Genomic DNA, 19,507 nt, shown 5'->3' with positions numbered 1-19,507 from the left:
CTCACAGAATGGGAGAAGATCTTTACATGCCATACATCAGATAAGAGTTTAATAACCAACATATATAAAGAGCTTGCCAGACTCAACAACAAGACAACAAATAACCCCATCCATAAATGGGGGGAGGACATGGACAGAATATTCACAGAAGAGATCCAGAAGGTCGAGAAACACATGAAAAAATGCTCCAAGTCTCTGATTGTCAGAGAAATGCAAATAAGGACAACAATGAGATATCACTTCACTCCTGGGAGAATGTCATACATCAGAAAAGGTAACAGTAGCAAATGCTGGAGAGGGTGTGGGGTCAAAGGAACCCTCCTACACTGCTGGTGGGAATGTACATTGGTCCAACCTCTGTGGAGAACAGTCTGGAGAACTCTCAGAAGGCTAGAAATGGACCTACCCCTATGACCCTGCAATTCCTCTCCTGGGGATATATCCTAAGGAACTCAACACACCCATCCAAAAAGATCTGTGTACACATATATTCTTGGCAGCACAATTTGTAATAGCCAAAACCTGGAAGCAACCCAGGTGTCCAACAACAGATGAGTGGCTGAGCAAGTTGTGGTATGTATACACAATTGAATACTACTTAGCTGTAAAAAATGGTGACTTCACCGTTTTCAGCCGATCTTGGATGGACCTTGAAAAAATCATGTTGAGTGAAATAAGTCAGAAACAGAAGGAGGAATATGGGATGATCTCACTCTCAGTCCAAAGTTGAAAAACAAGATCAGAAAGGAAAACACAAGTAGACCCTGAAATGGAATTGGCATATTGCACCCAAGTAAAAGACTCTGGGGTGGGTGGGGAGAATGCAGGTCCATGAAGGATGATAAATGACATAGTGGGGGTTGTATTGTTAAATGGTTAGCTGGGGAATGTTATGCATGTACAAACTATTGTATTTACTGTTGAATGTAAAACAGTAATTCCCCAGTAAAGAAAGAAATTTTTTAAAAAATTAATGTCTCAAAAAAAGGTGGAAGAAAAGATGAGCTGTTAAGGTTTATTTCTGAGAAACATAGAATACTGCAGATGTCAGTATCAAATCTATTCCAGTTACAAATCCTGCCATCATTTCCATCCATTCAGGAAAGTGTAGCCAAAGAAGTTTGAGGCATTCCCAAGATCAGCTGAAGAGACAAGGTTTCACTTGCCCTGTCTCAAGCCACAGCAGCAGGTTTTTTGTCATTTGACAAATGTTATTGCTACTTCGACTTTTTATGTGACAGGAGCAAGACTTCAGGACTTTGGCTGGTACTCCTGTGTGTAGAGTACAAACCCCTAGATGGATCAGGTCTATTTTCTTCAATAAATAAAAGTTATATAAAATCATATACATATATATTTCCCCCTCTAGTTAACAATCTTTTAGTCATAGGTGAACAGACCAAACCCAAGATACAACCTTGCCCTTACTACCCACAACTTCTGTCCTCCTGTGAGCTTGGGGGAAGCAGGGAAGCTAGTGCAGTAGCTGTCAGGAACCAAGGCACAGGCACAGGCACAGGCACAGCAGAGCTGTTCAGGTACAGAATGGGATGCCAGTGACCAAGCAGAGTCACAGAACCCTGCCCCACTTATGGGGAAGGCTCCAGCTCACCCTTGACTGTTCCCATTCCTTACAGTTAGATCTTTTAAAGGCACATTCAAAAATGGCACAACTGGGCTAAGTTGCACACAACTGCTACAAGTATTATAGGGCTGTAAATAACCACGGTACAGACACAGAGGCCTTTGCCGGAGTGGGGAGGGGGGGATCCTGGCATCTAGCCTGCTTTGGTGGGAACCTTGGAAGGGGCCAGCGACAAAACCAAGGCTGTGGTCCGAAATTCACGTACTTCAGAGGTCTTTGGTGCTTGTGTAGCAGCATCTCCCTTACATACAAAAACTTCTATTCCCAGCAAAGCTGGGAAAAGTACATTCCTGACAGTGGATATGGCTGATCCTGTTCCCACGACGATCATAAGCTGCAAAAGGGCCAAGCAGAGGACATACTTTGAACTGCAGTGAATTCAGGTTTTAGAAAGGACTTCCTAAAGGCTGTTCAACCTGAGACGGGTAACTTCCCTCTCCAGTTCTATTGAATACATTAGCTTGACCCACCACCACCGAATAGTTTTGCCTCTTGACCTTCTTCACAAATGAGAAAGTTCCAGGCTTCTTCTGAAGTGTGAGTTAAGTACTGAAAGGGTAGAGGGGGAGAGGTTCTGAGGGCCCAGAGTGCTACCCACTTCACAGGCCTCTCGGTTCGAGGACCAGCCAGTTCTCAGTGACCATCTGCATATCCTGGCCACTCAGAGGCTCCCGCAGCCTAACCTTCACCTCCAGTTTGCCCCCAGTGGGCTTCCTTCCATCCAGAACCTGTGAAGAATGGAGCAAGATGTGACTGAGAAGGGCAGGGGCTAGATAGGAGGCAGCTTTTTTTAAAAAAAAATACTTATTTTCCCTTTTGTTGCCCTTTTTTATTGTTGTATCTGTTGTTGTTACTGATGTTGGATAGGACAGAGAAATGGAGAGAGGAGACGAAGACAGAGGGGGGAAGACAGACACCTGCAGACCTGCTTCACTGCCTGTGAAGTGACTCCCCTGCAGGTGGGAAGCTGGGGGCTAGAACTGGGATCCATACGCCAGTCCTTACGCTTTGCGCCATCTGCATTTAACCTGCTGCGTTACCACCAGACCCCCAAGGAGGCAGCATCTATGCTCACAGGAAAGAAGTGAGGAGGTGGCATGCTCAGTGTCAACAGTGTCCATTTCATGACAACTCTGCCCTCCTGCTGTTCATGTTGGTACTTTTGGGATTAAAAAATATTTTTAAAACCTTCAATAATCTGAAGTCAAGATGAGTAAGCTAAAGCTTTCTGTTCAATTTACTCCACAGAAATGCTCTTGGTTTCAAGATGCAGCCCCAAAATCACTGAATTCAAACTCAAATCCTTACTTCACACATGGCCTAGAGAAGGAGATGGAAAGCTAGAAAGAGAAAACTAAGAATGCAGGTCAAGGGTGGCTTTCTAGCCAACATGCTGCTTCATTCCGGCAGGCATGAAGGAACAGTGCTATAGGCTTCAGAAGTGTTACCGCCCTGCCCCATGGGAGCAATACAGAGCAGAGACCACGTGAGAACAACTTCCCCAAATAAATGAAGGAAACAGGAAGTCCTAGTTAACAAAGGTGGATACATGAGAGGATCTACATATATTCCTTCTGGGGCATAAACAGCCCATCTGAAATCCAATGAGTTCACAGAAGTCCCAGGAATTATGGTCTAGCTGTGTTTTGATGAGTCCCTGAAGTATCAGCCTTGTCTTGAGCTTGTTCTACTTCACCATGCTATAAAACATTCACCCCAACCCTAGCCCTGCCCCCAGAGACCTAGGCATTAGTGTGCCTACATCATAGCAGTGATCAGTCTTCTTCTTTTTTTAAATATTCATTTATTTCCTTTTGTTACCCTTGTTTTTATGGTTGTAGTTATTATTGTTGTTGATGATATCATCGTTGTTGGATAGGAAAGAGAGAAATGGAGAGAGGAGGGGAAGACAGAGAAGGGGAGAGAAAGATAAGACACCTGCAGACCTGCCTCACCGCCTGTGAAGTGACTCCCCTGCAGGTGGGGAGCCGGGTACTCAAACCGGGATCCTTAGGCCAGTCTCTGCGCTTTGCGCCAAGTGCGCTTAACCAAGTGCGCTTAACCGACTGCGCTACTGCCCGACTCCCCAATCATAGTCTTCTAATCTGCTATCACTGTAACACTGAGTGGCCCAGAGTGTTGTAGAGGAAATGTAGCTTCTGGGTGATGTTACAAAACTTGTGCTTCTCTGGGCAGAGTTGTGGTCTCATACAATTTTACCACTCTCTGTTTTTTATTCTGAGAAAGAAAGGGAGATACCAAAGCACTGACACTCCTCCCCCATACAATGGCACCCCCATGTGGCATCAAGGGATGGAATCTGAGCCCCTGTAAGCTAGCCTTCCAGCCTCTGAATCCCTTTAGATCCTCTGGGTGTCTTCATTTGTGAGATAAAGCACATTTGATGGCACTGACCACTACATTTAAGGATATTTTTTTAAATAAAGCACATAAAAGCCTACGTTAGAGCCTGACATCCCATGGATGTTGCTCTTATCTTGTCAAGTTCTCTTTTTCTACCCTACCTCCATAATTTCTCGGATCTCACACTCATTCTCCAGCCGCTCTAGTTTCAGATGGGCTGTGCCAACCAGCTTGTCACTTCTGAAGAAGGATCTGGGGAATGACGAATAAGAGGATTGGACTGGGTAGGGAAGGCAGCACTGAGCAGGACATGCAGCAGTGAGGCACCAGAAGCCATGCTTTCCTTCCAGCCCACCCGAGCAGTGTGACAGTCAGGAACCTTACCCCTTGTGGAAGATTTCAAATTTCATCCCTTTGCTTTGGATCACCCTCTTAAAGCCACGGTGGTTTCGGTTGATGCTTAGTTTGAAGAGCTGATCAAATTCTGTGAGAAGGGGAGATGAGCTTTCTGAGGAAAGTGAAAAGGAGTTTCAGGCCTGGCTTCTCTTCTCTCTGCCTGTAGCGTAGAGTGACTGCTACCTGTGGTAGAGCAGATTCCGGTCACTAGTGGAGAAGACCACTAGTACGTTTACCAAAGTTGGAAAGATGTGGAATTTACAGTGAGGATTCCTGGATTTAAGTCCCATTTTCACCACCTCCTTTGTGATGAGACCATGGGCAAGTCCCCTTTCCTCTTTAAGTGTCAATTTTCCTCAACTGAGGAAGTGTAAAAGGAATGATACCTGTCTTTATATCCTAAGTTGAGTTGACCAAAGAAGTTAAAACATCTGAAAACACTCTAGAAGCAACTGCTGCACACAGATTTCAGAGAAGGAGGGGAAAACAGCCCTTGTGTGGGCCCTTACCTGGAGAATTTGTGTTCTTCACCACAACTGTCTTACTTTTTTGAGCCTGGTCCTAAAGTAGTAAGAAATCAGCTTGAAAAAAAAACAATAGCCAGGGGTAGGGTCACTAGGACAGGACTGAGTGTTGAGTAAAGAACCCTTGAGGGAATGGGCCCTAGGACCTTCAAACCCCTCATTATAATCAGATCTCCCACAGATCCCAGTAGGGAAAATGGAGCACAGGATCCTGGAATGAAGGTGAACTTCAGAGGACCCTACCTCTACCAGAATCTCACCGAGTTAGGGTAGTGGAACTCAAACCGCACAAAAGCATCCAAGTCATCAGGGGTCACCCCTATGAAGGAGGAATGCGAGTCAGTGTCAGAGGTAGCAGCCAGGAACACAGCATTGATACAGATAACCCTCCAGTGTTCTCTCTCCCTACTGGCCAGGGAAAGAATGTCTGGGAAACAGCCTTCAGAAGTTGGGGTGGCCGTAGGGCTACCTGGAGGGGCTGGGAGGTTCATTCCCCGGACAATGATCAGATGCATTTCTGTGCTGTTGAGTTCTGAGAAGATCCTATAACCAGAAGCATCAAGAAAGGGCTCAAAATGAAAGCCAATAGTAGAGAAAGGTCCCCTCTCCCAAAGCCTGCTTGCCTGCCCAGCGGGATAATAGGAGAGCTGGCCAGGGAGGCAAAGCTTGGACAGGCCAGGAAAGGTCAAGTTCCTTCCCTGCCACCACATAGCTAAGAGTTCTCATAAGCAGGTATATCATCCTACAACTATGGCTCCCAGCCTTGTACCCCATCCCTGCAGGAAGCCACTGTCTCCATTAGGCTTTGGTACCTCACGGTCTGGAACGTCTTCAGCTCAAAGTGGTGGTTAGGAGGGTCAAGGCCCTGAGCCTGGGCCAACTGCAGGATCTCAAGCTGTTTCTTGCGATCCTGAGCAAGCTTTTCAAACCTGACAGGAACAGATGCAAATGTCAACACAGCAAGGCTGGTTTTCTGCTCCCTCCCCTACAAGCCTCAGTCTTACACTCACCGGGTAGTTTCAGCCACGTTGCCCTGGTGCATGAACTGCTTGGAGAACAGCAGACACTTCTGGAAGGAGGAACCTCCAGTGACTTCAGAGACCACAGCCAAACCTGCCTTGACTGGCACTCAAGTCCTGACTTTTGGACTTCTCCTCTCACTTTTCCTAGCACATACCACAAATACATAATCCTCAAGGTCCCTAAGCTTTTGCTGTTAAGTTTTGACTATCTTAAGAATGGTCATTCTCTAAAATTTACTTAGCAAATACTGTTCCTTCAAAGCCAAATAGAAGTATCACTTCAGACTTACAGGCAGAAGTTCACAGACAGATACATACACACACACACACACACACACACACACACACACACGCGCGCGCACAGAAATGCATGTGGGAATGGAGGCAGGGGAATTTGGTTATCACCAGGGTCTCACTGCTCAGGGCCAACTTATTCAAAGACAGAGACTGCATCCCAGGAGGTGGCACGGTGAATAAAGGGTTAGATCCTTAAGTGTAAGGGTCCAAATTCAATCCCCAGAAGAACACGTGCCAGTTCTTTAGTTCTTGCTCTCCCCCCCTTTCTCATGAATAAATAATTACAAAACAAACACATGGGCCAGGCGAGAAACCATATTCAAACCCCTGGTCTCCACTGCAGGGGGGAAGAAGATGTCTCTTCTTGTCTTACTTTCCTCTCTCAATTTCTCTGTCCTATCACTAAATTAAAGAACAAACTATAATGGTCCAGGAGGTGGTGCAGTGGATAAAGTGCTGGACTCTCAAGTAGGAGGTTCCAAGTTCAATCCCTGGCAGCACATGTACCAGAGTGATGTCTGGCTCTTTCTCTCTCTCCTCCTATCTTTCTCATTAATAAATTAAAAAAATCTTTAAAAAAGTGTTCTTAAAAAAAAAACTATAACAACAATAAGCAATTTCAGGCAGGGGAGGTAATGGTTAAGTAAAAAGGCTTGTGCCAGGACTCCAAAATCCCAGATTCAATCCCCTGCACTGCCATAAATCAAACTGCAGTGCTCTGTTGGAAAAATAAATAAACAAACAAATAAATAAAAGGGCTGAGTGGTGGTGCACCTGGTTGAGTTTACATGTTACAGTGCACAAGGATCTAGGTTGGAGCCCCCCGTCCCCACCTGCAGGGGGAATGCTTTGCAAGAGGTGAAGCAGTGCTGCAGGTGTCTGTCTCTCCTTCTCTATCACCCCCTTCCCTCTCAAGTTCTGGCTGTCTCTATCCAGTAAAGATAATTTTTCAAAAATTAAAAAATAAATAAAAATTAAAGAAATAAATAAATACTTTATGTGCACAACTCAGGTCCAAGCCTAGCATTAGAGGAAGCTTTAGTGGTGTAGTTTCTTTCATACTCTGCCTCTCTTGCCTCAAAAAGAAGGGAGGAATAGGAAGGAACGAGAACCACAATGGGGGGCGGGGGTTGTGAGGGCTGGGTTCTAACCTGGATCATGCACATGACAACACAAGTGCACTTTATCAAGGTGAGCTATGTTGTCAGTCCATATCCCCATAGGTTTACACACCACACACACAGACTCTGTCTCCACTAACAGTCTAACCTCACACAGTGAGGACAGTACTAACAGTACTACCCCCACTTTCACTCTTTTGTTTGGTTGTCATAACCACTCTGAGAGAGATACTGATTAATTATCCTATTTTACAGATGATGGAAATAGTTCAGAGAGAAAAGTAAGCTGCCCAAGATCACACAGTAAGTAGAGGAGTTAGGATGTGAATTCAGGTCTATTTGGTCTGAGACACAGAGTCTGTAGGCAATGAAGGAGGGGGGGGGGGGGAAGAGCTGACAAGATCAACAGTCTACCAACCTCATGTTGTTCCAGAAGCATCTTTTGTAGCTGGGCATACACCTCCTCAGCCTTCTGGGAAAGTCGCAGGTCTTCATGGTGAATAAGGATGAAGTCACTCTCCTCATCCGTCAAGGGCGAAGGCACCTGCTCAAGTCATAAAGTCCCTCAGGGGGCCCCAAGAATCATATAATTCTTCTAGTGAGTGGCCCAGGAGGCAGATAAAAGCACTGGACTCCTAAAACCAGGTTCTGAGTTTGATCCCTGGCAAGTGTCAGAGTGATGCTCTGGTGTTCTCTCTATCCCATAAGCAAATAGTAAACCTTAAACATTCTTCTACTGAACCTATCAAATGCAGATAACCATACTAACCATACTGAATGTGTCTTTCCTTTTTTTTTTTTTAACCAGAGCACTGCTTAGCTCTCACTTATGGTGGTGCATTGAACCTGGAACTCTGGAGCCTCAGGCATGAGAGTCACTTTGCATAACCATTATACTAGCTACCCAGTCCCTAAATGTTCTTCAGCTTCAATCAGCCCTAAGTGATGGGAGCCCAGTCTCCCATTTTATTAATGGCTGCTGCAAAGCTTTGCCTCCCATTGGCCCTGTTCCATCATAGCTGACCATGAGCCACTAGAGGGGCCTTCCCAGGTCTCTCGAGGTCCCTATGTAGGCAGATGCATAAATAAAAGGCCTTTACCCAGATGTCACCACCTCCTATGCAAGTCTTACTTCCTAAGAAGCTGCCATCTTCATTGTCCCTGCCCCGCGAGTCTGCTAGCTGTCCCCTCTCTGCCCAAGAAGTCCCGCTGTTTAACCAGGTGGGACTCACCTTAGAAAGGTCCACAGATCGGCCACTTCGGACCTGGACAATCTGAGCCTCTAGACATCTGGCCACCCGCAGATGGGCTTTGGCTCGTTCCAGGTCCTGGCCACGCTTGGCTTTCAGGGCTGCCCGCTGATACTGCAATTTCCGTGCCTCTAGCAGAGCCAGCTGCTCTTGAGCTGGGGGGAAGAGACGCTGGCTCAAAGTATACCTGTGCCTCATTACACCCTTCACTTCTCCAGCCCTCTTCGCCCCAACTCACCAGAGGGACTCAGTGACTCCTTAGAACTTGAGGCTTTGGGCTCAGGCAGGGGTCGAGCTGATGGAACCAGAGACTGTGCTGGCTTCTTGGCCACTGGAGCCTGGGCTGGGGGCTCATCCTGCAGTTGTCCAGGAGGTGTTACAGGGGATCAGTTCCCACCTAGCCACAGCAATTCCTAGCTTTGGGCTCTTTTCCCAACACTGCACTGATTCACCACATGACCTGAGATAAAATGCTTCCCTTTGTAGGTCCTAGAGAATTTCATGTCCTCAAAGTCCAAGTTAACTTCCCTAACAGGAGCCAACAAGGTAATGGGGAGGCAACCTCAAACTGCAGTTGGAAAGATCTTGGCTGGAATATCTACTAACTTTTAGCTGGGTTCTCTTACTCAAGTGTTTTTCCTCTGTAAAAAAGGAAGAAAGAGTATCTGTCCTGTTGGGACAATAGAGTCTGTGTTTACCCCTCTCCTATCATCCCCTACCCTAAACCCCTGAAGTGCTGGGCCCTTAGTCAAACCTCATCCTCTTCTTCCTCTGCTGGAGCTGTATCCTCTGAGTTGGCCAGTTTTTGGGCGGCTGCTAAAGTAGCTGCCACCACATCCTCCTCAGTGCCTGTGGTGGGTTCCAGGCCAGGGATCGGGGGGAATCCTGTGGAAGACAGACCACCAGGAGAAGGGCAGGCTAACTTTAGGGAAGTACTAGTTGCTGTGGGTTCTGGCTGGGTCCCTCAAGGTTGGAAGGGGTGGAGGGCTCCCTGAGCAAATAAATAATTCCCTCTACCCCGTTGTGCTCAAAACTGCTTTACAGAGATAGCCGGTGCCAATCCCCACTCACCTGGAGGAACAGGCAGCTCAGCAAAGTCAACCTTCCGTCCTGCTCGGTGTGCTCGAATAGCATCCTGGTATTGCTGCAAGGAGAGGGAGTGAGAGACCTAGTGGTCTGAGGTCTGCAGACTCCACACAGGGAGAGATGAGGAAAGGAAGACAAGAAAGCAGGTCACGGGGGCCAGGAGGTGGTGCACCCAGTTAAGATGCACATAGTACTAAATGCAAGGACTTGGGTTCAAGGCCCCAGCTCTTCACCTGCAGGGAGGATGCTTCATAAGCATTGAAGCAGGTCTGCAGGTGGCTGTATTTCTCTCTCTCTAGATATATATATATATATATATATATATATATATCTCCCCCTCCTCTCTCAATTTTTCTGTTCTATCCAATAAAATGGAAAAAATGGCTGCCAGCAGCGGATTCATAGTGCTGGCACTGAGCCCCAGCGAGGGGGAGTGGAGGGGGAGGGAGAGGTTGGCAAAGTGTGCAACTGAGGTTTGAGCCTGGGCCCCACCATATTGAAGGAAACTTCAGTGCTATGATTGCTCTCTTCTTTTTCTCCCTTAAATAGAGAAATGCAGCTATCTCAGAAGGAAAAAAGCCCCAGATAACAAGAGTTTTAGAGAAAGATAGTAAACAGTCTCAAAAACCAGGGCTGACTACAGACAGACAAAAAGCAGCCGATCGGGAGAAACGGACAGAGGTGAAGGGGTTGTGAGAGCACACCCACCTTGGCAATGCGCTCATGCATTCGGGCCTTGCGTTCATCCCCATTGCCCCGAGCTTGGACACCAGCCTCACGGTACTTATTCAGCCTTTGCTGCAGGGCATCTAGTACCGTCTGTGGCTCAGAAGGGGGCACTAAAAAAAAGGAGACAGTGTCAGCTTTGCTTGTCTTTTTTCTAGGTACTCACCACAGTCCCACAATCCTGTCTTACCTGGGGTTGCTGGGATGTCAGGGGTCATCACTGGCTGCACTCGCTCCACTGCTGGGGATATGACTGAAGGTGCTAAGGAAGCCTTGGAGGTCTGTAGGAGGGGCTTTAGGTCTGGGGAACCCATAGCAGAAGTGTGGGTGGGGTTGCCTGGACAGCCTCAAGTCCAGCCTGAGCCTAAAGTCCCCTACCACACCCATACTGACCCTCAGGGGCTGGGGGCATGGCACTCAGGTCCACAGGTTGCCCCTGCTCCAGAGCCTCCAGGACAGCACCAAATTTCTGCAGCAGAAAGAAAAGCAGGTGTGGGCATATGCCAGGGAAACCCACAAGTCCGAGCTGAAGACGTGACGCCTCAGGCCATTCACTCAAGCCGTCTAGCTGTTTTGACACGGAGCAGGTTGCCGCTCTCCGCCATGATACAAGGAGTTGGCTTGTGTGTGTGGGCCAGGCCATACCTTCCCAATCCTCATGAGCTCTCGGGCATGCTCTATGTCTCCAGCTCTCTTGGCATTTAGGGCAGCTACTTTGTATTCTTTCTGGCGAGTCAACAACAAGGGCCGTGGGTCTTGGTCTAAACTGGGTGAGGCAGAAATGCCAGTGCTGCCCAAGAGGCTTGTCTCCACTTCAGGGGCATTGTCTATGCAGAAATAAAAATCCCAAGAAAGAACATGAGGGTCAAAGAAGGCACATGCCTGGAGTTTCCAGTGCCCACCAGTCTGGCTGGCTTCAGCGCTTCTCAAGGAAGGTGCGACAAATAGCAATGGACAACGACAGGACAGGGAGGCAAGCTGTGGGCTGTGACCTTGGGAAATGAGACACAACTGATGTCACCAGATACCTGGCTCCTTAGTGGGCAGAACTATGGGGTCAGCTTCAGGGCTCTTGTTGATTGTTTCCTGGGGACCTGACTGCCTCTTGCCCAATGCCACTGGAGGTGGAATCTCATCCTCATTTATCTTTTTGCCTTTCCTCACAGCAGCGAGCTGAGACTCCAGAGTCTAAGGGAGAAAAAAAGCAGAAAGCCCAGAAAGTGAATCCTGTTTTAAGTCAGGCCAGTGGCTCTATTTTCTCCTCCCGTTTTACCCCCCTTGCTCCTGCACCCCGTGCTCCCAAACCCACCTTCAGGCCCCGCTCACAGCGCCTGGCTTTGGCTGCATCATTTGCCTCTTTGGCAGTGGCTGTGGCCTCCTGGTAGTTGCGGATCCGATCTTCCAGCAGCACCTGCAGTCCTGCAGATCCGCCTGCCTGTAAATATTTCAGTTCAGAGCCTGCATATTCCAGGGCTAGCTAAACTCTTACTGTTCCCTAGAAAATGGAGTTCTTGAGGCCAGGCGGTAGCACAGTGGGTTAAGTGAACATGGTATGAAGTGCAAGGACTGGCATAAGAATCCCAGTTCGAGCCCCCCAGTCCTCACTTGCAGGGGGGGGGGTCACTTCACAGGCAGTGAAGCAGGTCTGCAGGTATCTGTCTTTCTCTCCCCATCTTCCCCTCTCTCCATTTCTCTGTCCAACAACAATGACAGCAATAACAATAATAACAACAGTGATGATAAATAAGGGCAACAAAAGGGAAAAACTGGCCTCCAGGAGCAGTGGATTTGTAGTGCTGGCCCCGAGCCCCAGCAATAACCCTGGAGGCAAAAAAAAAAAAAAAGAAAAGAAAAAGAAAGAAAACAGGAGTTCTTGAGAGAGCCTGAAAGACTCTGAGTAGAAAGCAAACACTAACCACTAACGAGAGACCAGATACCATGCCAGAGGCACACGTGGGCCCAGACCATCTGTGGAGGCTAGGAACTGGGTTCGGGGATGATGATGCTCTGAGAGGAGAGATCCTTGTGGTCAGTCAGTGACCAAGGAGCCTCTCTTGTTCAGTCTCTGCTTGAGACGGCTGCTGAAAGGGGACCCTGAAAAGGGTTGCTGCGGTCTTCCTATGTAAGCTATGCTGCATGTACACACATGGGTATCACACGGCTCTACAGGAGCCTGCCAGAACCTACCTGAGCTGCAGGGGCTGAAGCTGTTAGCAGAGCTGTCTGCCCTGGAGGCTCACTGTTTCCTTGGCCCTCTTCCTCCTCAGAGCCTCCTGGGATGGCTGCCTCATCACCATCCAAGCGTTCTGCCTCCTCATCTGCTCCCAGGACTTCCTGCAACTCAGTCTGGAGGAGAAAAAGGTCCTGGGAGCTTGGGAGCCTCACCACCATACCCACTGGAGGCTCTGAGAATACAGAATCCTATCTCCCAGCAGTATTTCCCAACCACAGGCACTGGGCCTGAAAGTTTCCTTAACTAAAATAACTGTTCAAGCTGATATGCCTGAAAACAGTGAAATATAGTCCCACTGAGAATCCCCAAGTTTAAAGCTCACACCAGTTGTCAAATCTCACACTGGGGGCTGGGTGGTGGCGCACTTGGTGAGCACACAGACTACAGTGCACAAGGACCCAGGTTCAACCCCGTTCCCACCTGCAAGGGAAAGCTTTGTGAGTGGTAAAGTGCAGGTGTCTTTTATTTTTTAATCTTTATTTATTTATTTACTGGGTAGACAGCCAGAAATCAAGATGGAAGGGGAGAGAGACAGAGACACCTGTAGCCCTGCTCCACTACTTGCAAGGCTTTCCCCCTTGCAGGTGGAGACTGCGGGCTCCGAGGTCTTTGTGCATTGTAATATGTGCGTGCAACTGGGTGTGCCACCACCTTGGTCCCTCTCCCTATCACCATATTACTCCCTTACTCCCCAATTTCTGGCTGTCTCTATCCTATAAAGATTAAAAAATATATATATCACAATGAACAATCAGGAAAACAGGCCTAAGAAGGGCAAGGCACCCACTCAATGTCAAAGTACACAGAGGGACAAACCCCAGCCCTCCTCCACAGGTTTGACCAGAGCCATTGGACCTTGTCTGGCAGACGCACCAGCAAGTCTTCATCTTCCTCCAGCCCTTCCTCCTCCTCCTCCTCCTCCTCCTCATCCCGCATACAGTCCTCAGCCAACTTCTCGATGTGGGCCATAGGCAGGGGGGCTGAAGGAATAGGGTCACAGAGGTTCAGGGAAACTCAGAAAGGCTCCAGAGGAGTAAAGGGGAGGGCCCCCCTCAATCCACTGTGCTGGCAGACATCCAGGTAGAACACCTTCTCTTCCACTGCCCAATTCCCACCTGGGAAACTTCTGCTCTTCCTTTAATGACCCAGCTCACAAGACAGAGGTCAACTTTCCTTTCCTTAAGCAGTGGTCCTTGTTTTCCCAGTGAGAGCAATAGACTGCTCCCTGATTGGCATTCTTTTGCCTGTAGTGGTTACTCACTTCACCATACCCCACCTTTCACACACAAAATGGTTTATTGTTGTTTACTTAATATGGTGCTATCTCAGGAATATATGAGACCCCACCCACTCCCATGTCAACTTTTTTCATTAATTTTTTTATTTTCAAGCAAGAGACAGAGACAGAGGGAGAGCGAGATACACACACCACAGCACCATTCCAATTGCGGAATTTCCTTTGGTACTGGAGCTCCTGTAGGGAGCCAGGGCTAGAGCCCAAGGCCTTGTATGTGGAAAGGCACGAGCTCGCTCTCAAGCCCTGTACTGATTTTCAATGCCTATCTGAGGATCACAATAATTGTGCAAGGCAGGTAGTATTATTCCCATTTTACATGAGAACTATTTTACAGACTGAGATGCACCAATACTAATTCACCTAACATTGAAATCTTAGTAAGTTGCAGCCCCAAGATTCAAACCCAGACTCAAGCTTGGGCCGAGAAGTGAGTGCTGTGGCTTTCCCAGGCCAGGGAGTTCCATGTTAGGTCTCCCCACTGTCCTCAACTCAGGGGCATATGGTAATGGGAGGAGGGGGTTTCTCTGAGAAGTTCAGGTGAGAAGAGAGAAAGATTTAGCAGCTCTGACCCTTTCAGGCTGCAGGTCGCTGTATTCTTCCTTGTTGGTGAGTCTATTTAGTCATTCATTTGACACAATTTCTGTGCACTTATTATCATCCATGCTACATCAAGGATAGTGACAAGAGTCATTCTGAGAATCAGACTGCTGATACTACCCAATAAAGAAAGACAGTCAAGGTAAGAAGAATGCAATGGTTGAGTGCACGTTACAATGTGCAAGGACATGGGTTCAAGCCTCTAGTCCTCACCTATCGGGGGAAGCTTTGCAAGCAGTGAAGCAGTGCTGCAGGTGTCTCTCTTCAACTATACTTCCTCCCTCTGTCAATTCCTGTTTGTATCCAATAAAGAAAATATTAAAAACAACAACAAAAAAACTATCATACAGTGTGTGAGCACAGTAAGAGAGCCTCATGGTGGGAATGGATGAGAGAAGGAACAGGTGACCTAAGCTGGCTCCTCACAGTTGTGAAGGAAGAACATTCTTCCCCGCCTCTTTGAGCCTATCAAGTTCCAGCCCCAAATCAGTCTACTGCTGTAGACTCACCCTTCCCCTTGGGTGCTGGCTTCCCGCTTTTGGTCCCTGCTTCTCCAGTAAGGGCAAGCAGCTCAGCCTCCAGGTCCCCGTCATCTTCAGTCTCCTCCACCCCTAGCAGCATCTCCTCAGGGTTAAACTCCACAAAGAGGCCCAGCTGAGAGTAAAGAAGGGTTCTCAAAATCACAAAATAAACAAGGCAGAGAGTAAAAACCTGGCAAGGGAAGATAGCATAATGGCTATGCAAAGAGACTCTCATGCTTGAGGCTCCAAAGTTTCAGGTTCAATCGCCTGCACCACTATAAACCAGAGCTAAACAATGCTCCAGTTAAAAACAAAACTCAATCCCAGAGCAAGACGGAGCTCCTAATTGCTCAGTTATTGCTTCTTTTACTGAATGTGAAATACAAGAGAGTTCAGGCCTCAGTGCCTATGGATGTGTGTGGCAGAGGCTAATCAGAGCCTCTAAAGGCTCTGTCAGCTGCAGGAGGCACTGCTCAGTCTCTGGACTAACAGGAAAAACCATACAGAGACCCCACCCTCCACCCTCAGACAACCCACCACCATATCCATACCTGCTTGGCAGCTGCCACACCCTGGCCACTGGCCTGCGGGTCCTTGCGAGGTTTTGGCATCTTTGCAGCCTATCTGGTAGGGAGAGAAGAGAATCAGACTGGAGCAGCCTACAGGCCCCATCCCCAACAATGCTCCCCTGGAAGCTAGCTGTTACTAAAACTCCCCACCGAGAGAAAGAAGTCAAAGCTTAACAGCAAGGGGCAAAACTCTAAACGGGGGCCAAGTGGCGGCACACCTGGTTGAGAGCACGTATGACAATGCACAAGGGCCTGAGTTCGAGCCCCTGGTCCCCACTTATGGGGAGAAAGCTATTTGAGTGGTGAAGCGGGGCTACAAGTGTCTCTCTGTCTCTCTCCCTCTATCACCTCCTTCCCTCTCGATTTCTGGCTGTCTCTATCCAATAAATAAAAATGATAAAAAATGAAAGAAAAAGGGGGTCGGGCGGTAGAGCAATGGGCTAAGTGCACATGGCGTAAAGCCGCAAGCACCGGTGTAAGGATCCCGGTTTGAGCCCCTGGCTTCCCACCTGCAGGGGAGTCACTTCACAGGCGGTGAAGCAGGTCTGCAGGTGTCTTTCTCTCCCCCTCTGTCTTCCCCTCCTCTCTCCATTTCTCTCTGTCCTATCCATCTGCGACATCAATAACAATGATAATAATAACAACAATGGTAAACATAGCTAGGGTAACAAAAGGGAAAAAATGGCCTCCAGGAGCAGTGGATTCCTGCAGAGCCCGGGCAATAACCCTGGAGGCAAAAAAAAAAAAAAAAGAACAAAACACTAACCAAGGAAATCCAGCAGTGAAGGAATGGGGAAGGTGGGAATTGGAAGAGACGGGGACTACTTGTTAATGGTTTAAGTGGGAAGTGTGGACACACATTCAAAAGTTATGAAGCTGATGACAGATCTGGATTAAAATCAAAAAGAGGCCATGTAGGGTGGGGCTGCGAAAGGCAGATTTAAGGAAGTAACTCTAGGCATGGGTGGAGGAATTCAGAAAGTCTTTGAAAACATGGTCAGATAGGTAGCCATTTGTAACTACTTAAGTTTAAGTTGAATTTAAGAATCCAGTTACTGAGGCAAGCTCCACACATTTCAAATACCCAGTGACCACATGCGGTCTGGTCTGCACAAATGTCAAGCCTTTTCATCAGTAAAGTTCTGAGGGGGCCAGGCGGTGGCACGCCTGGTTAAACACACACATATTACAGAGCACAAGGACCCGGGTTCGAGCCCCTGGTCCCCACCTGCAGGGGGGGGTAACTTTCATGAGTGGTGAAGCAGGGCTGCAGGTGTGTCTGCCTCTTTCCGTATCTCCATTCCCCCTCCTCAAGCTTCTGTCTCTATCCAATAATAGAGAAACTTGACTCAGCATTCTGTTCCCTCGAGCTCTTCATTCATGGGACCTACTATGTGTCAGACCCAGCGCTGGGCACTGGGAGCGCAGCAACGACCCGACAGTCTCAGGCTCTCCAAGAGTATTTCCGTGCCGAAGGCAGCCTCATCAAGGGGGCAAAACCTTACGGGGGCGCGGGGGGGGGGGGGCTGCTCCTTATCCGCACAAAGAAGCCTTCTTGGAGAAGGCGATGCCAGTGCTGAGCCATGAAGTCGCTGGGCAGGGAGGGTGGGAACTGGATTCCAAACGGGGAATCAGCTGCTCAGTGTCCCGAGGTGGAGTATGTTTGGTCTGCACCCCGGCACTCAGGACCTGGGCCCGGAAGAGAGGAACCGGAAAAGATTCTGACGCCAGCAGGTAGCCAAGCTGGCGGGGGTGTTAATCTTTCGGGCCGCGGGGCACTAGTCTTGGGGGGTGGGGGTAAGCGGGAGCTGCAGAAACTAAATGCCTCTGGCTGCAAACGGGAAGGAGACAGGAGCTGAGTAGGAGAAGTGGAGGCTGGGAGCCGGCTCGGGACTTTTTTTTTTTTTTCCTGCAAAAGCGTCCGGGGGCTTGGGGCGGCTCTGGGATGGGCAGAGGTGGGGGGACTCCTGAGGGGCGCAGCCAGCAGGGCGGAGAGGTGCATTGCACGCGGCCCCGGCAGGGGGCGCAGCGCGACTCCCGGCGGCTGGTCGGAGAACTGGGGGCGTGCGTGGCCGTCCGCAGAGCCCGCGACCCCGGCTCAGACTCAGGAAAAGATGAACCGCCTAGACACGCCAAGTCTGCGTCTCTGGGGGCGGCCGTGCGGAGCCCAGGCCCCGGCTCAGGTCGGGGAAGGGTGGTAGGGTGTGCCGACGAGGCGAAGCCGGGGGCGCCCGGGCACGCCGCCTCCATTTTCCTGCTGTCCCCGGGCCTCCCTACGCCGGGAGAGCGGGCACGCGGCATACCTCGCGGCGGATCCGAGACCAAACCCGGCCTTCTCCAGCCCGGCACCGCCCAGGGATTCCGCGGCGCCAGCCCGGCGCGGCTGTGACAGGAAGCGCCCCCCTTCAGGAGACGCCTAAAGCCTCAACACGTGACTTTACGGCCCGTACGGCGCGCCAAGCGCACGCGCAAAGCGAAGCGGGCGTGGCGCCCCGGCAGGTGACTCGAAGGGTGGGGTACTCAGTGCGCAGGCGCTTTGGGCCAGGTACCTTGAGGAGGGCGGAGGGTCGTTGGATGGCTCCGCGAGGCTCACGCAGACGCAGTAGATGCGCCACGGCCCTGGCAGGTTTTAGTCTTTAAGGCCCCCCTCGCTCTTGCCCAGACTCTCTGGCGCATGCGCCCCGGGCCTGACTTCTGGACCTCTTGGAGAGTGGAACATCTGCACAGGTCATTTATAATTGAGTCTCGATGGAAATGGGAATGTTTTTCCAAACTTGAGTAGTGGAATTTATCTTTTCAAATTAGAAGACAGGGATGTGAGGGTGACCTGTCTGCGACATCTGTCACCCCGTTGATCGCCGGGGTTGATTAGGCTGATCTGGCTGGCTAGGCGGGTGACCCCTCCTCCCCCACCTCTCCGTGTGCGTCCCTCCTGAAGCTGCGCGCCGGTCAGCGCCCCTGCTAGCACCTCCAAACAAGCTCTCGAATTAGAGGACAGTACAACACTCAGTGCCCGTTGCACTTCTTTCTGAAATTATTACAACCCTAAGTTCCTCCCCAACCCCCACAGACATCAGTGTAGTGTAATAAAAAATGCGGTCCCTGGGATGGGTGTGTGGGTGGGGAGAATACAGGTCCAAGAAGGATTCACAGGACCTAGTGGGGATTGTATTGTTATATGGGAAACTGGGGAATGTACAAACTATTGTACTTACTGTTGAATGTAAAACATTAATTCTCCAATGAAAAAAAAGAATATTTTTTAAAAATGTGGTCCAGGGTGGGGGTAGATAGCATAATAGTTGTGCAAAGAGATTCTGATGCCTGAGGTTCCAAAGTCCCAGGTTCAGTCCCCCCGCACCACCATAAACCAGAGCTGAGCAATGCTCTGGGGTAAAAAAAAAAAAAAAAAAAAAATGTGGTTGGGGGGGGGTCTGCAGTAGTGCAGCGGGTTAAGCGCACGTAGTGCCAAGCACAAGGACCAGCATAAGGATCCAGGTTCGAGGGCAGGCTCCCCACCTGCAGGGGGGTGGTCCACCTCACAAACGGTGATGCAAGTCTGCAAGTGTCTGTCTTTCTCTCCCTCTCTCTCTGTCTCCCCTCCTCTCGATTTCTGTCTGTCCTATCCAACAATAGAACAACAACAACAATAATGACAACAAGGGCAACAAAATGGGGAAAAACTGGTCTCCAGCAGCAGTGAATTCGTAGTGAAGGTACTGAGCACCAGCAATAACCCTGGAAGCAAAAAGGAAAAAAAAAAAAAGCGGTCCTGTTGTTAGCTCATGCTGGACCATGGCTGTGATATCTGGCACCAGGAGGGAGCACCAAGACAAATCCATGAAGAGTGTAATGGTGC

The 19,507-nt window shown here is 49.2% G+C and overlaps 1 protein-coding gene across 4 annotated transcripts; it reads right to left on the bottom strand.

The window, feature by feature from the left end:
- Positions 1–1,001: 1,001 nt before the first annotated feature.
- Positions 1,002–18,095, bottom strand: LOC103124445 (coiled-coil and C2 domain-containing protein 1B-like). Of its 4 annotated transcripts, XM_060205900.1 has the most exons (25): positions 17,952–18,094; positions 15,631–15,703; positions 15,068–15,212; positions 13,538–13,644; positions 12,619–12,777; positions 11,741–11,866; positions 11,460–11,619; positions 11,077–11,258; positions 10,825–10,900; positions 10,622–10,732; positions 10,414–10,544; positions 9,691–9,763; positions 9,374–9,504; positions 8,858–8,975; positions 8,602–8,774; positions 7,788–7,913; positions 5,940–5,998; positions 5,742–5,858; positions 5,399–5,472; positions 5,190–5,248; positions 4,915–4,966; positions 4,394–4,493; positions 4,171–4,261; positions 2,244–2,373; positions 1,002–1,979 (listed from the first exon to the last, which is right to left on the bottom strand). In XM_060205900.1, exons 2-24 carry the CDS (start codon positions 15,688–15,690, stop codon positions 2,245–2,247), a joined length of 2,559 nt encoding a protein of 852 aa, XP_060061883.1. In that variant the 5' UTR covers positions 15,691–15,703; positions 17,952–18,094; the 3' UTR covers positions 1,002–1,979; position 2,244. The 4 variants fall into 4 exon arrangements, 2 of the variants coding, with proteins under 2 accessions (XP_060061883.1, XP_060061884.1); XR_009553801.1 differs by lacking the exon at positions 4,171–4,261 and having other exon boundaries at positions 17,952–18,095; XM_060205901.1 differs by lacking the exons at positions 15,631–15,703; positions 17,952–18,094 and adding an exon at positions 14,772–14,851 and having other exon boundaries at positions 15,068–15,186.
- Positions 18,096–19,507: the final 1,412 nt, after the last annotated feature.

Source organism: Erinaceus europaeus, chromosome 13 (genome assembly GCF_950295315.1).
Source record: "Erinaceus europaeus chromosome 13, mEriEur2.1, whole genome shotgun sequence".
Lineage (NCBI taxonomy): Eukaryota > Metazoa > Chordata > Mammalia > Eulipotyphla > Erinaceidae > Erinaceus > Erinaceus europaeus.
The sequence above is the reverse complement of the archived record's forward strand: the minus strand, read 5'-3'. Positions and strand labels throughout refer to the sequence as shown.